The sequence below is a fragment of the Orcinus orca genome, chromosome 5 (assembly GCF_937001465.1).
Source record: "Orcinus orca chromosome 5, mOrcOrc1.1, whole genome shotgun sequence".
Classification (NCBI taxonomy): domain Eukaryota; kingdom Metazoa; phylum Chordata; class Mammalia; order Artiodactyla; family Delphinidae; genus Orcinus; species Orcinus orca.
Window position 1 is genome coordinate 136,086,318 of NC_064563.1, and position 12,992 is coordinate 136,099,309.

At 45.4% G+C, this 12,992-nt stretch overlaps 1 protein-coding gene across 2 annotated transcripts in view; it reads right to left on the reverse strand.

Moving 5' to 3' along the window:
- LOC117199274 (uncharacterized) overlaps positions 1-12,992 on the reverse strand; it is a 71,936-nt gene that overhangs the window by 47,181 nt on the left and 11,763 nt on the right. The window contains exon 3 of one of the 2 annotated variants that reach the window (XM_049710496.1): positions 2,124-2,234. In XM_049710496.1, coding sequence (XP_049566453.1) covers positions 2,124-2,234 — 111 coding nt within the window. Of the gene's footprint in view, positions 1-111; positions 2,235-12,992 lie in introns of those variants that run through there. The other variant, XM_033418186.2, reaches the window with a different exon arrangement.

Sequence of the window (12,992 nt, forward strand, 5' to 3'; positions counted from 1 at the left end):
TTATTGTGGCATTTTAGTTGGCATTTTAATTTCCCTTATAATGAAAGAAGAGCTTTCTTCACTCTTCCTGTTTACTTGTTCTTTGATATCATTCTGATTCACAGATTCTTTTTTTTTTTTTTTTTTGCGGTACGAGGGCCTCTCACTGTTGTGGCCCCTCCCGTTGCGGAGCACAGGCTCCGGATGCGCAGGCTCAGCGGCCATGGCTCACGGGCCCAGCCGCTCCGCGGCACGTGGGATCTTCCCGGACTGGGGCACGAACCCGTGTCTCCTGCATCGGCAGGTGGACTCTCAACCACTGCGCCACCAGGGAAGCCCCACAGATCCTTTTTCACTCAAGGTGTTATGACATCTATAGTCATTTTGGTGAACTTTGTTTGATTGTTTGTTTTTTGCATGTAACCATATATCTGGATATCACTCTGTATCAGTTCATAGAGTTCTTCCTTGTTGGTTTTTATAGCAATGTGCTACTTCATTGTGTGGACATGCTATAATTTATTCAAAAAATTTCTTACATATGGACATTTAGGTTGTTTTGAATATTCTGCTTTACAAATTATGCTGTAATAAATAACCATCACGGTTCTTTTTGTATTGCTAGAGGTAATTGAGGGTAGTACCCAGAAGTGCTATTTCTAGGTCAAAGGGTAAATACTCTGTAATTTTCTTAGCTATTGCTCAATTCCCCTCAGCAGAGGTTGGACCATTTTGTGGTGCCCACTTCCAGCCTCGCCACAGAGTGGTTTGTCAAGATATTGAGTTTCTGCTCTTCTGATGAATGACAGGTGCATCGTCACTTAGGTGTGTCTCATCGTGTGCAGAGAGGTTGCATCCTTCCACCACTTCCAGTAAGTGGCTCCTAAGACCTTATTTTAGAGAAATGGCTTCCATTCGGGCTCCAGGTGCTTATTCTTTGGCCCCAGCCCCTCTCTCCTCCCTGTCTAGACAGATGAGGTCTGTCAGACTGTAGGAATGGGATCGTCACTAATATCACCATCGTCGTCAAACGTGCCCAAACGTGAGAGGGCACTCAGTCCACCGGCACCAAGGGGGCACATTTCCGTGCAGCTGGACAACTCGCACAGCCCTCCCTCTCACTCCTGTCTCAGCCTCCACAGCAACCTCCCCCAGAGGGTACAGAGAACCCTCCCTGCTGAGTGCTGAGGCAAAGGGGCCCGGAGAGACGAAGCAGCTCACCCAGCCAGTGAGAGGAGAATCCAGTCCAGAGACCATGAGCATAGAGTCCTAGTCAGTGCCTGCAAAGTCAGGGAACTGTCCCCAAGACTACTCTCACTTCTGACACCAGAGGCCAGCTCAGGGTCCCCACAACCACCGCCAAGTTCAGTGACTCACTAGAAGGACCCTCAGAACTTGCTGAAAGCTGTTATACTCACAGTTACGCTTTATTATAGCAAAAAGATACAGACGAAAACCGGCCAAGAGAAGAGATAAATAGGGCGCAGTCGGGAGAGGTTCCTACTCTGCGTCCGGGTAAACAAATGTAACTGATCAGGACACTATGGGGCCTGCCGGGGACAGACCCCTCCCCCCACGTCCTCTGCTTTAGCTCCTCTCTGAAGCGCCTAGATAACAGTATCAGATGCACATTTCCTGAGCTGTTTTACAGATGCTAAAACCACCACCAAATGGAGAAAGCGAACTATATGATGACCATGAGCACATAGCCCCTGGACCTACTGGAGCCTAATGACTGATAATGTTACCACCACTCACCATCAACCAATCAGAGAACAGTGCATGAGCTGATCACTCACCCTGGGACTCCCCTCCCTCACTTTGCCTTTAAAAACACCTCCCTGAGTGCAAGTGTTTTGAGCATTAGCCGCACTGGACTCTTCGTCTGGTGCCTTACAATAAACGCTGCACTTTTCTTCACCACAATCTGGTGTCAGTAGATTGGCTTTACCGCCAGCCCGTGGGCAAGTGGACCTACATTTGGTTCCACAACACAAAGGCACTCTTATCAGGCAGGAGAGCCTAAGGGCTTAGAGATCACCTCTGGGGAGCTGAGGGCAAAGAGCAGATCTCTCTTTGGGCAAGGGTAAATCTTTATTACACAATGCCCTTTCCTTGTGATACATTCATACAAGGGAGGGTACCTGCTCATGACCTTGGAGGAAGAGTCCAGCCTCTGCGCCCACGTAACTGGCATGAAGAAGAATCCCACTTGGCTAAACAGCAGGACTGGGAAACGGACAGCAACAGCCAGTCTGCAAGAAAAGTACAGTAGACTGGTTATTGAGAATTCACAACCAGTGTTTTTCTCCACTCATCAAAAATGGAAGAAAAACGTCAGTTTGACCCCACTGGGCTGTTGCGTCAGGCCCAGCTGGCCTCAGTATCATTTCTGACTTCACTGCATCCAGAACCCATAGGTGGTGCCAATTTTCAGCTTGGGCAACACATAATTTTAAAAAGAAAAAAAAAGGGGGGGAATCTGAAAGATTAGCAAACCTCTTTCTTCCATCGAATTACATTTCCCAGTTGAGGTAATGTTACAATGAAGATTGCCTTGCAATTTGTACAAAAGGGGTAAGTTCACAGCTTTATTCACTGTGGGACTGTTGTTGACACTTGCAAAAATCTTCCACCTCCAAATCAGACAAAGGTCAATTGAGAGGAGGCCGCCAAGCCTTACTATTTAGGGATGGGGGAGGGGAGAGGAAAGGGAGCAGGGGATTGGGGGTGGCGTGGCGAGGGGGGCTGGGAGGGAGGAGAAAAAACTTTTTGGTTCACCTCACAGGCTTTCTCCACACACTGGGCTATCCTGAAGGAGGAGGACAGAGTTTTGTTTTCTCTCGAGGTCCTCCAGCCCACCCAGTGTCCTTCTCAGGATTTCCATGCTCCTCCAGCCTTCCTTGGATAGGATGCCAGGGCCACAGACAGATGTTTTCTTTCTTTTTTCCTTTTTTTTTTTTTTTTTTGGGGTTATGCCTTGTGGCTTACAGGATCTCAGCTCCCTGATCAGGGACTGAACCCAGGCCACGGCAGTGAAAGCCCGGAATTCTAACCACTAGGCCATCAGGGAACTCCCTCAATCACATGCTTGGTCTGGGGCTTCAGCTGACACTCCCAGACGGGGGTCTGTTACAGTCTTCCAAATCTGGAGGTCTGTGGATTCATCCCAGACACCTGATCTGTTCAACCATCAATTTCATGGCTGACTCTTTCTCTGTGTCTTCAATGTGAATGTGACTTCCCATCACATGGGCCATTCTGGTCACCCTGAAAGGGATTTCCCAGCATCTTGGGCTTCCACAACTCCAGTTAGATACTTTCCTTCTTTCTCCAGTTTTAAGCATCTGGGAATCTCAGCCAAGCCTAAAATCAGAGGTCCTCACCTATCACCTCAATTAATGAACAATAAATATTATACACCCGGCTGGTTTCTATGTAAAATGTTTCTAGCACCAATTCCATTCCATTGTGCGAGGGGAGGGTGTTGGTGGCAGTAGGGAGGGTGGTTCCCAACACTATCCAACAAGTCTCCAGACACCAGCTCAGTGTCCCACAATTCAACTCTATTCTGACACTGCCTACTCAGAGATGGCATCGTATCCCACAGGTTAAGGGCTCAGTCTCACACGCCTACCCCCTTCCCCAGCTTCGGAAGCCAGGCATAAGGCCAGCTGATCACCTGTGCTTCTGACCAACCAGCTACAGTGTCGATTGGAGGGTCCAACAAGACCCCTCCTTGAGTTTGATTAATTTACTAGAGCAGCTCACAGAACTCAGAGAAACATTTAATTCACTAGATTACTGGTGTATTATAAAAGGATACGAACAGCCAGATGGAAGAGATTCGTAAGGCAAGGTATGGGGAAGGGGCGTGGAGTCTCCATGCCCTCTCCAGGCATACCATTCTCCCCCCATCTCCAAGTGTTCACCAGCTCAGAAGCTCTCCAAACCCTATCTTTTGGGGGTTTTCCGGAAGCTTCATTTCATAGGCATCATTGATTAAGTCATTGGCCATTGGTGGCTGACTCGACCTCCAGCCCCTCTCCCCTCCCTGGGGGTGAGGGGGTGGGACCAAAAGGTTCAGCCTCTAATCACGTGGTCAGTTCTTCTGGCAACCAACTCCCACCCTTAGGGGGATCCAAAAGTCATCTCATTAACATAAAAAAGAACATTCATCCTTCTAGTCACTTAGGAAATTGCAAGGATTTTAGGAGCTCTGTGTCAGAAATGGACGAGGACCAAGTATATATTTAATTACATTACCATACCATGACCCAAATATCCTTTTTTTTTTTTTTTTTTGCGGTACGCGGGCCTCTCACTGTTGTGGCCTCTCCCGTTGCAGAGCACAGGCTCCGGACGCGCAGGCTCAGCGGCCATGGCTCACGGGCCCAGCCGCTCCGCAGCATGTCGGATCCTCCCGGACCAGGGCACGAACCCGTGTCCCCTGCATCGGCTGGCAGACTCTCAACCACTGCGCCACCAGGGAAGCCCCAAATATCCTTTCTTTAGGAAAATGCAGAATTGGGGATCATAAGTATCCCGCATTTTGTTTTGACATCAATTGATTTATTCATCAAATGCCTACTGAGGGTTTCCTCTGCGCCCAGCGCGATGCTGGCACTGGAGGCTTAATGATGAGCAGGGTAGGCGAGGTCAAAGTTGAAGAAAGGCACCGCTCTGAGATGGCTTTCAGTTATTTTTCATTCTGAAGGGAAAAACTCTCTGAGAACTGAAAACTCTACCTCTGTCTTGTCAAAAAATAAACTGAGGTATATTAAATGTTTTAAGAGTTTGAGCAAAAATTAATTTGAGTCGGGTAGCATCCAATCTAGGAAGTGGAAAGGAGCTCTGAGGAGCTGTACAAAATGAAAGACTTTTATAGGTAGAAGGGAGCAGAAACAAGGACGTTATACTAGACAAAAATGCCAGGTGGTTAGAGCAGGTTACTTTCCTTTCGAGTTTGTCAGGCAGATTACCTAACTAGTGCTAGGAGTCAGGCGATTCTAGGAATCAGGTGATTCCTGATTGACCGGTTAAAGATTCCATTTCTAGGAGAGCAGAAACTGTAATTAAGTTGTCTTGGTTTGGTGACATGGGGCTTAACATAAGCGACTCCATTTGGGGCCTGTTGTCTTGTTTTTAACCGTCTCAACCAGAGGTGAATCGTACATCTTATAAAATTTATCTTAGTAGTATTTTTAATAGTTAAGCATTTAAAAAATATATAATAAAATATTTTTGAAAGAAGATTACCCAGTACCCTAGCATGGTAAATTCAAATGGCCCAGAAGGGATCACAGGTAAGTCAACCGCTCCTTCCCCCAGAGCTGGTAGGAGTTGTTTAGGCTTCAGGCCTGCAGGGGGACCTCCTAGCCAGCTCTCCTTTCTCCTCAGGCCTATTCTAGATCCTTGGACCTGAGGGCTCTGGCATGCTGGGCAGAGGGGGTGTGGCGGCAGGGGTGAGACAAGTCCCCAGTCCCCAAGAAAGGCCTTGGGTTCACATATCCAACCAGCTGTTTGGGGTAGGGATGGACGTTACTCATTCTCAAATGCTTATGGATGCCAGACACTGATCCAGACATTTAGTTGGGAGACATCACCTTCTTGCAGGTGAAGAGCTGGTAAGGGATGGCTGCATGAGTGCCTGGTGTGAGAACCAGGGCAAAAAACCTTCCCCCACCGCACTATTCTTAACTGCATACTAAACAGCTTCCTGTTGGCAGGGGGGCAGTGCAAGTCTTTTCTTCCTTAGTCACCTACAATGCAAGGGATTTGCAGCCACCACTGATGCCTCTGCATGAACAAAGGATCCCTGAAGGATGTTATACTCTACTTTTCTTCAACAAAAACTGACCTTGCAACACAGGAATCCCAGTGAACTACCGATTTTTCATCTTTAAGCAGTGCTGTACGCTGCCAGTTCTAGACAAGGAGCCATTTCTGATTTCTAGAAGACTTCTTGCAGCCAGTGGGTTGGAGACGGGGCCTGGCTGTAAAGGACTGAGAGTAGAATTCAGTTACAGGGCCCGCTGACCTGGGGTTGCCTCTTGTGTTGGAAATTACCTGCTGTGAAATGACGTTAAAAACAACCGCTCTTCACTCTTCACTCTTCACTGTTCCTTCCTTCCCTCCTTCCATTTATTTTTAATTGCGGTAAAATATATACAACATAAATTTTACATTTTTAAATTTAAATTTTTAAATTGTGGTAAAATACACATAACATAAAATTTACCATCTCAGCCATTTTTAAGTGTACAGTTCAGTGGCATCAGGTACATTCACATTATTGTGTATCCACCACCACCATCCATCTCCAGAACTCTTGCCATCTCACAAAACTGAGACTGTGTACCCATTAAACAACTTCCCATTCCCTCCTTCTTCCAGTCCCTGGCAACTACTACTCTACTTTCTGTGTCTATGAGTTTGACTATCTAGATACTTCACATAAGTGAAATCAAGCCGTATTTGTCCTTTTGTGTCTCACTCAAAAGCATAGCGTAGGGCTTCCCTGGTGGCGCAGTGGTTGAGAGTCCGCCTGCCGATGCAGGAGACACGGGTTCGTGCCCCGGTCCGGGAAGATCCCACATGCCGTGGAGTGGCTGGGCCTGTGAGCCATGGCCGCTGAGCCTGCATATCTGGAGCCTGTGCTCCGCAACGGAAGAGGCCACAACAGTGAGAGGCCCACGTACAGCAAAAAAAAAAAAAAAAAAAGGATAGCGTAATGTCCTCAAGGTTCACCTGTTGTAGCCTGTGTCAGAATTTCTTTCCTTTTTAGGCTGAATAATATTCCATTGTATTGATAGACCACATTTTGTTTATCTATTGATCTGTCCATGGACATCTGGGTTGTGCCCACATCTTGCCTCTTGTGAATTGTGCTACTATGAACCTGGGTGTACAGATACCTGCTCATGTCCTGTTTTCAGTTCTTTTGGATGTGTACCCAGAAGTGGAGTTACCCTCCTCACTTTTCTTAATTACAAACTAAATGACTCTGTGCTGGGAAGAGAAACTCAGGATGAACGTGCAGTCTGTTGGATGTTTACCACCAGTTTGATAACCCAGCCGAAGGCTTCTCATTTAAAAAAAGAGAAAAAGGGATTTCACCTTCTCACAGTTTTGTATAAACTCCCACCACTGACACACTTTCAAACATACCTCATTTCTGATATAACTGTCCTCCCTCTCTCCCTCTCTCTTGCCAGAAATTACAACCACCACAGATACCATACTCTTTCTATGATACAGCTCCTACTCACGTCAGAGCTGTATCATAGAAAATTAGCCCTGAAAAGCAAATACCCCTTCACTGTAGGTATGGACTTTCACACAATCTCTTGTCTTAGATTTACGTAAAAGATCAAGCTCCATTTAAGAGAAAGAACAAAGAAAAATGGTGACCAAAAACGCCTGAAGTGGATTAAATAAAAAATAGATCAGCTGCTCAAGAGGGAACAGGAAACAACTAGCAATTCACAGACTTAGAAAGTCAATAAACACAAGGAAGTGTGCTCATTTGCATGAATAATCAAATAAATGGCAATTTAAAATGAGATCTTATTTTTACCTCTCAGACTGGCAGATAAAGAGATCGGTATTACGGAAGTTTGATGAGGCTGTACGGAAACAAACACTGAGGGTGGGGATGGAAATAACTGCAACCTTTTTGAAGCACAATTTGGCCAAAAAAACCCCTATGGCTCAGCATTTACGCTTTTAGGAATCTGTATTTCAGAGGCATTTCACAAATCCATAAGAATACCCGTACAAGTCCATAAGAAAACATGCAGCCTCTGTTCTAATAGCAAATAACTGAAAACTTCCACGTGTCCATCCAAAGATAAGTTCGAGTCCTAACAATTAGCACCTGTGAATGTGACCTTATTTGGAAATAGGATCTTTCTAGATATAATTAGTTAAGATGAGGTCATACTGGATTAGGGTGGACCCTAAACCAGTGTCTGGTGTCCTTATAAGAAGAGGAGAGGACACACACACATACACACAGGGAAGAAGGCCATGTGCCCATGGAGGCAGAGATTGGAGTGATATAGCCACAAGCCAAGGAATGCCTGGAGCTTCCAGAAGCTGGAGGAGGCAAGGAAGACATCTTCCTTAGAGCCTCTGGAGGGATCAGAACTCTGTTGACACCCTGATTTTGGACATCTGTCCTCCAGAACTGTGGGAGAATACATTTCTGTTATTTTAACCTATCCAGTTAGTTATAATTTGTTATGGCAGCCCTAGGAAAGCAATACAGTAGGGGATGGCTCAGTAATGATACATACACGTGACTAGGGATGGGTGTGAGACCCTCAACCTATTCCTTATTATGCTTTGGATTTTTTTTTTTTTTTTGCAGTACGTGGGCATCTCACTGTTGTGGCCTCTCCCGTTGTGGAGCACAGGCTCCGGACGCGCAGGCTCAGCGGCCATGGCTCACGGGCCCAGCTGCTCCACAGCATGTGGGATCTTCCCGGACCGGGGCACGAACCTGTGTCCCCTGCATTGGCAGGCAGACTCTCAACCACTGCGCCACCAGGGAAGCCCTATGCTTTGGATTTTGAACTATGTGAATATAGTTCCTTTCATAAAAATAAAATTTAAACAATTAATAAAATATCATTCTACTTCTTTCCCTATAACCTAGTTGTTTGGGTTTTATTTATTGCACTTTAAAGTTACAGTAATGGAGGACAATTATATTGAGTTTTTTCATAACATTTTGAATTGGAAAGATCTAAGAGATTGCCTAGTGTGGTAGGCAGAATAACGGCTCCCAAAGATGTCCACATCCTAATCTCCAGAACCTGTGAATATATTAGGTTATATGGCAAAGAGGAATTAAGTTCACAGATGGAATTTAGGTTGCTAATCATCTGACCTTAAAATAAAGAGGTGGGACTTCCCTGGTGGCGCAGTGGTTGAGAATGTGCCTGCCAATGCAGGGGACACGGGTTCAAGCCCTGGTCCGGGAAGATCCCACATGCCGCGGAGCAACTTACCCCGTGCGCCACAACTACAGAGCCTGCGCTCTAGAGCCCGCGAGCCACAACTACTGAGCCCGTGAGCCACAACTACGCGAGCCACAACTACTGAGCCCGTGAGCCACAACTACTGAAGACCGCACGCCTAGAGCCTTTGCTCTGCAACAAGAGAAGCCATTGCAATGAGAAGCCTGTGCACCGCAACAAAGAGTAGCCCCTGCTCGCCACAACTAGAGAAAGATTGCGCGCAGCAATGAAGACCCAACACAGACAAAAATAAATAAATAAACAAATAAATTTATTTATTTATTTTAAAAAGTAAAATAAAAAAATAAAGAGATAATTCTGGCTGAGCTGGGTCAATGTAATCACAAGGATCCTTACAAGAGGGAGAAGGAGGCAGAAAAGTCAGCGTCAGAGTGATGTAATGTGAGAAAGACTCAATTGGCCATTGCTGACTCTGGCCTTGAAGATGGAGGGAATGGCCATGAGCCAAGGAATGCAGGCAGCCTCTAGATACTGGAGAAGGCAAAGAAATGGATTCACCACAAGACACTCCAGAAGGGAACAAGGATCTGCTAATACCATGGTTTTAGCCCAGTGAGACCCCCCATCTGACTTCTGACCTCCAGAAACACAAGAAAATAAATCTGTGTTGTTTTAAAACACTAAGTCTGTGGTAATGTGTTATAGCAGTAACAAGAAACTCATCCATCTTGTCAACCCCTCGTTCTGTAGAAGAAGAAACTGAGATACAAGAACACCAGAGAAAAGAATCAATACTCTACCCCAGATGTCCTGGTTAATAAGGGTGTTTTCACTATAAAATGTGTATACGAATAATTAGAGGATAAACTTCCTTTCACCTCGTACACATTTTGTCAAAATCAAACTTTCCTGGAACATTTAAAAAATGATTTGCTCTTTGAAAAATTCAGCACATTAACATTTCTGGAATATTTCTCATCTTCAAAGCAAAAATAAACAGTAGGGACATTCCACACTCACTCTCAAACCAACTTATTAAGAACCACTGTTTTAGGACTTGCCTATGGTTCGCCATAGTTTACCGTCCTGAATTGTAATTCCTCTGCTATTCCCAAATAAACTCATTTTCCTGTTGAAATAACCGGCTCTTAACAAAACCAAACCGAACAACTTTTCCTCCCAGCGGAACTGGTTTGACTTCCCTTCCTGGTAAAACTGGACTAAATTTCTCACTTCAAACCAATGCAGTTTTTATTCCAATGCAAATGAAGAGCTTTATGAGAAGAAAAACATACCATGCTGGTTCACACACAACGAATTGCATATGTAACAGGATTGCTATAAATTTAAATACCTGTTTATTGTCAAGAGTAATAAAAAGGTCACTTCTAGAATTAATGTGATTCTGAACCCTGGTATATAAGGCATTAAAAGGTTAACTCAAAGCACGTTTGTAAGAAAACTGGTAAGGGCAAAAACAGTCTTGATCAAGTGGCATATGAAAGAAAATTATTGTTATTTTCAGTAACAGAAAACCAAACATACCCTAGAGACCTTAGGTATTTAGTGTGTGTTTTGTTTGAATCCAGACACATGGGAGTCTTACAATGTTTAGTTACTTTAATCATGCTTAACATGTAAAATTAGAATAACCAAGTAAGAACAATGATGTCATTTTAGACTTTAAAACAAATTTCATGGTGTGGGTCAAAGAGTGCCGGCCTGGAATCTACCCTGGTTCGAGTCGGGGTTTTGCCATTTCTAGGCTGTGATCACCTCCCCAGTCTTAATTCTCAGTTTGTAAATTGGGGATATGCCTGGCCTCCTAACAGGCGCTTGTGAGCACAAAGTGGAATAGGAAGTGTGAAAGCAATTCATGGACTTGACTGGGCGCCAAGGACAGTCTTGTGTAGGAGGGCGGAGCTCGGAGTTGACGGGAGATGATAAGGCCTTGGGCACAGATACCCCTACAATGTAAAACACCGGCCCTCTCTGGCAAAGGAAAAGTAGAGACCTATGACAATACAAGCAGTTTCTAGTTCAAGTTCATAATCCAGTCAGTTCTTTGCACTGGAAATTGCCCTGCTGCTGGTACTGGCCTGACCTTGCCAGTGACAAACGCGCACCTGAATCTACTGCCCTGAACTTTCCGTGGTTTCCTCCTCAGGATGACTTTCTCTCCTTCCTTTGTGTACCAGTTAGGATGCTTTAACAGGCAAGTGAAGAAAACCCTTCTCAAGACGGCTTAACCAATCAAGGGGTGCGTTATCTTGCAGAAGAGATCCAGAGAGAGGATGGTTCCCGTTAGTTAACTAATGGGCTGGAAAATGCTATCTTTCAGCTTGACCATCCTCAGCTTGTTTTTACTCACATCATGTTTGCAGGATGGTTGCCCTAGGACATCCAGGAGAAAAAGCCAGACCAGTTCTTTCTGTAAATCTTTTTTAAAGAAAGAACATTTCCCAGAAGCCTCCAAATGACTGCCCCCCACGTCTCATTGACCCGAATTGAGTGGGCGTCAGGCTTACCCTTCTACTCCTCACTGACATGCAGAATGGGGTGACCCTGGCAGGTTTAGACAACCAGCATTTTCTCCAGTCACACAGGTGAGGTTAGACACTGGAACAAAATCAGGGTTCTGCCAGTGTGTAATAAAGGGAACAGGAGAGTTGGGCAGGCACTCAACAGTGCCTGCTGGAATTGGAAAATAATCTTTATAGTTCTGTCTACGGTAATGGCATAGAAGTTGAAAGGGAAGGTCCATTATTACCTTTCTTATCTTAGATATTGAAAAGACATCACAAACTGTGTCCAAAATGAATCTACTGATCTTTTCCAAAGAAAACCTGCTCCATCTACAATCTTCCCAACCATCCTAATTAATAACAACCTCATTCACTGAGTCAAAACCCTGGAATCAGCCTGGACTCCTCTCCTCTTGCACCCAATATTCTAACCATCAGCAAATCCTATTTGTGTTGCCTTCAAATTACATCCAACTTGGGACTTCCCTGGTGGTCCAGTGGTTAAGACTCCATGCTTCCACTGCAGGGGGTGCAGATTCAATCCCTGATTGAGGAACTAAGATCCCACATGCTGCGTGGCGTGGACAAAAAAAAAAAAAATCCAACTTGGGGCCCAGGAAACAAAGTGTGGCAGGAAGTTGGGGGAGAGGCTCTGCATAAAACCCAGCCATGCTCTGGTACCAGAGACGAGGGAGCATCTGCAGGAGCACCCTTGGCCTAAACGGGGTCCCCATGATGGGAAGCTGCAGGAGTGACACTTCTCCAGATGGCTCTATGGACTACAGATGGGAACAAGAAGCCTGAGCAGAAGAGGAAGGACAAGGCCATATGGGGGCTGCAGCTGACATTCTGGTTTGTGGGCACTTGTGAGCTGCTACTTTGGGCATGCCCAGAAATAACTAAGGACACGGGGTGATGAAGAAAAGGGCTAATTTCCAATAGAGCTGGTGAGGCTTGTGCCAGGAGGAAATGCAAACTGCCTTTATTTTGTGCCCACAGGCTAGTTAGGCGCTTTGGTGCTATAGGCGGTTAACTCCAAATGTATATACAGGAAGTCCCCTACATACGAACGAGTTCTCTTCCGAGAGCATGTTTCTAAGTCCAGTTTGTTCGTAAGTCCAACAAAGTTAGCCTAGGTACCCAACTAACACAATCGGCTATATAGTACTGTACTGTAATAGGTTTATAATACTTTTCACACAAATAATACATAAACACACACACACACACACGAAAACATTTTTAATCTTACAGTACAGTACCTTGAAAAGTACAGTAGTACAGTACAACAGCTGGCATCCAGGGGCTGGCATCAAGTGAACAGGCAAGAAGAGCTACTGACTGGAGGAGGGAGAGGAGGTGGGAGATGGTAGAGCTGAAGGGTCATCAGCAACAGGAGACGGAGGGCTGCAATTCTACTCACACCTGATGCTGATGGAACGCACGTTCGCCTCTTTGAAAGTTCGCAACTTGGTTCGTATGTAGAGGACTTACTGTAATG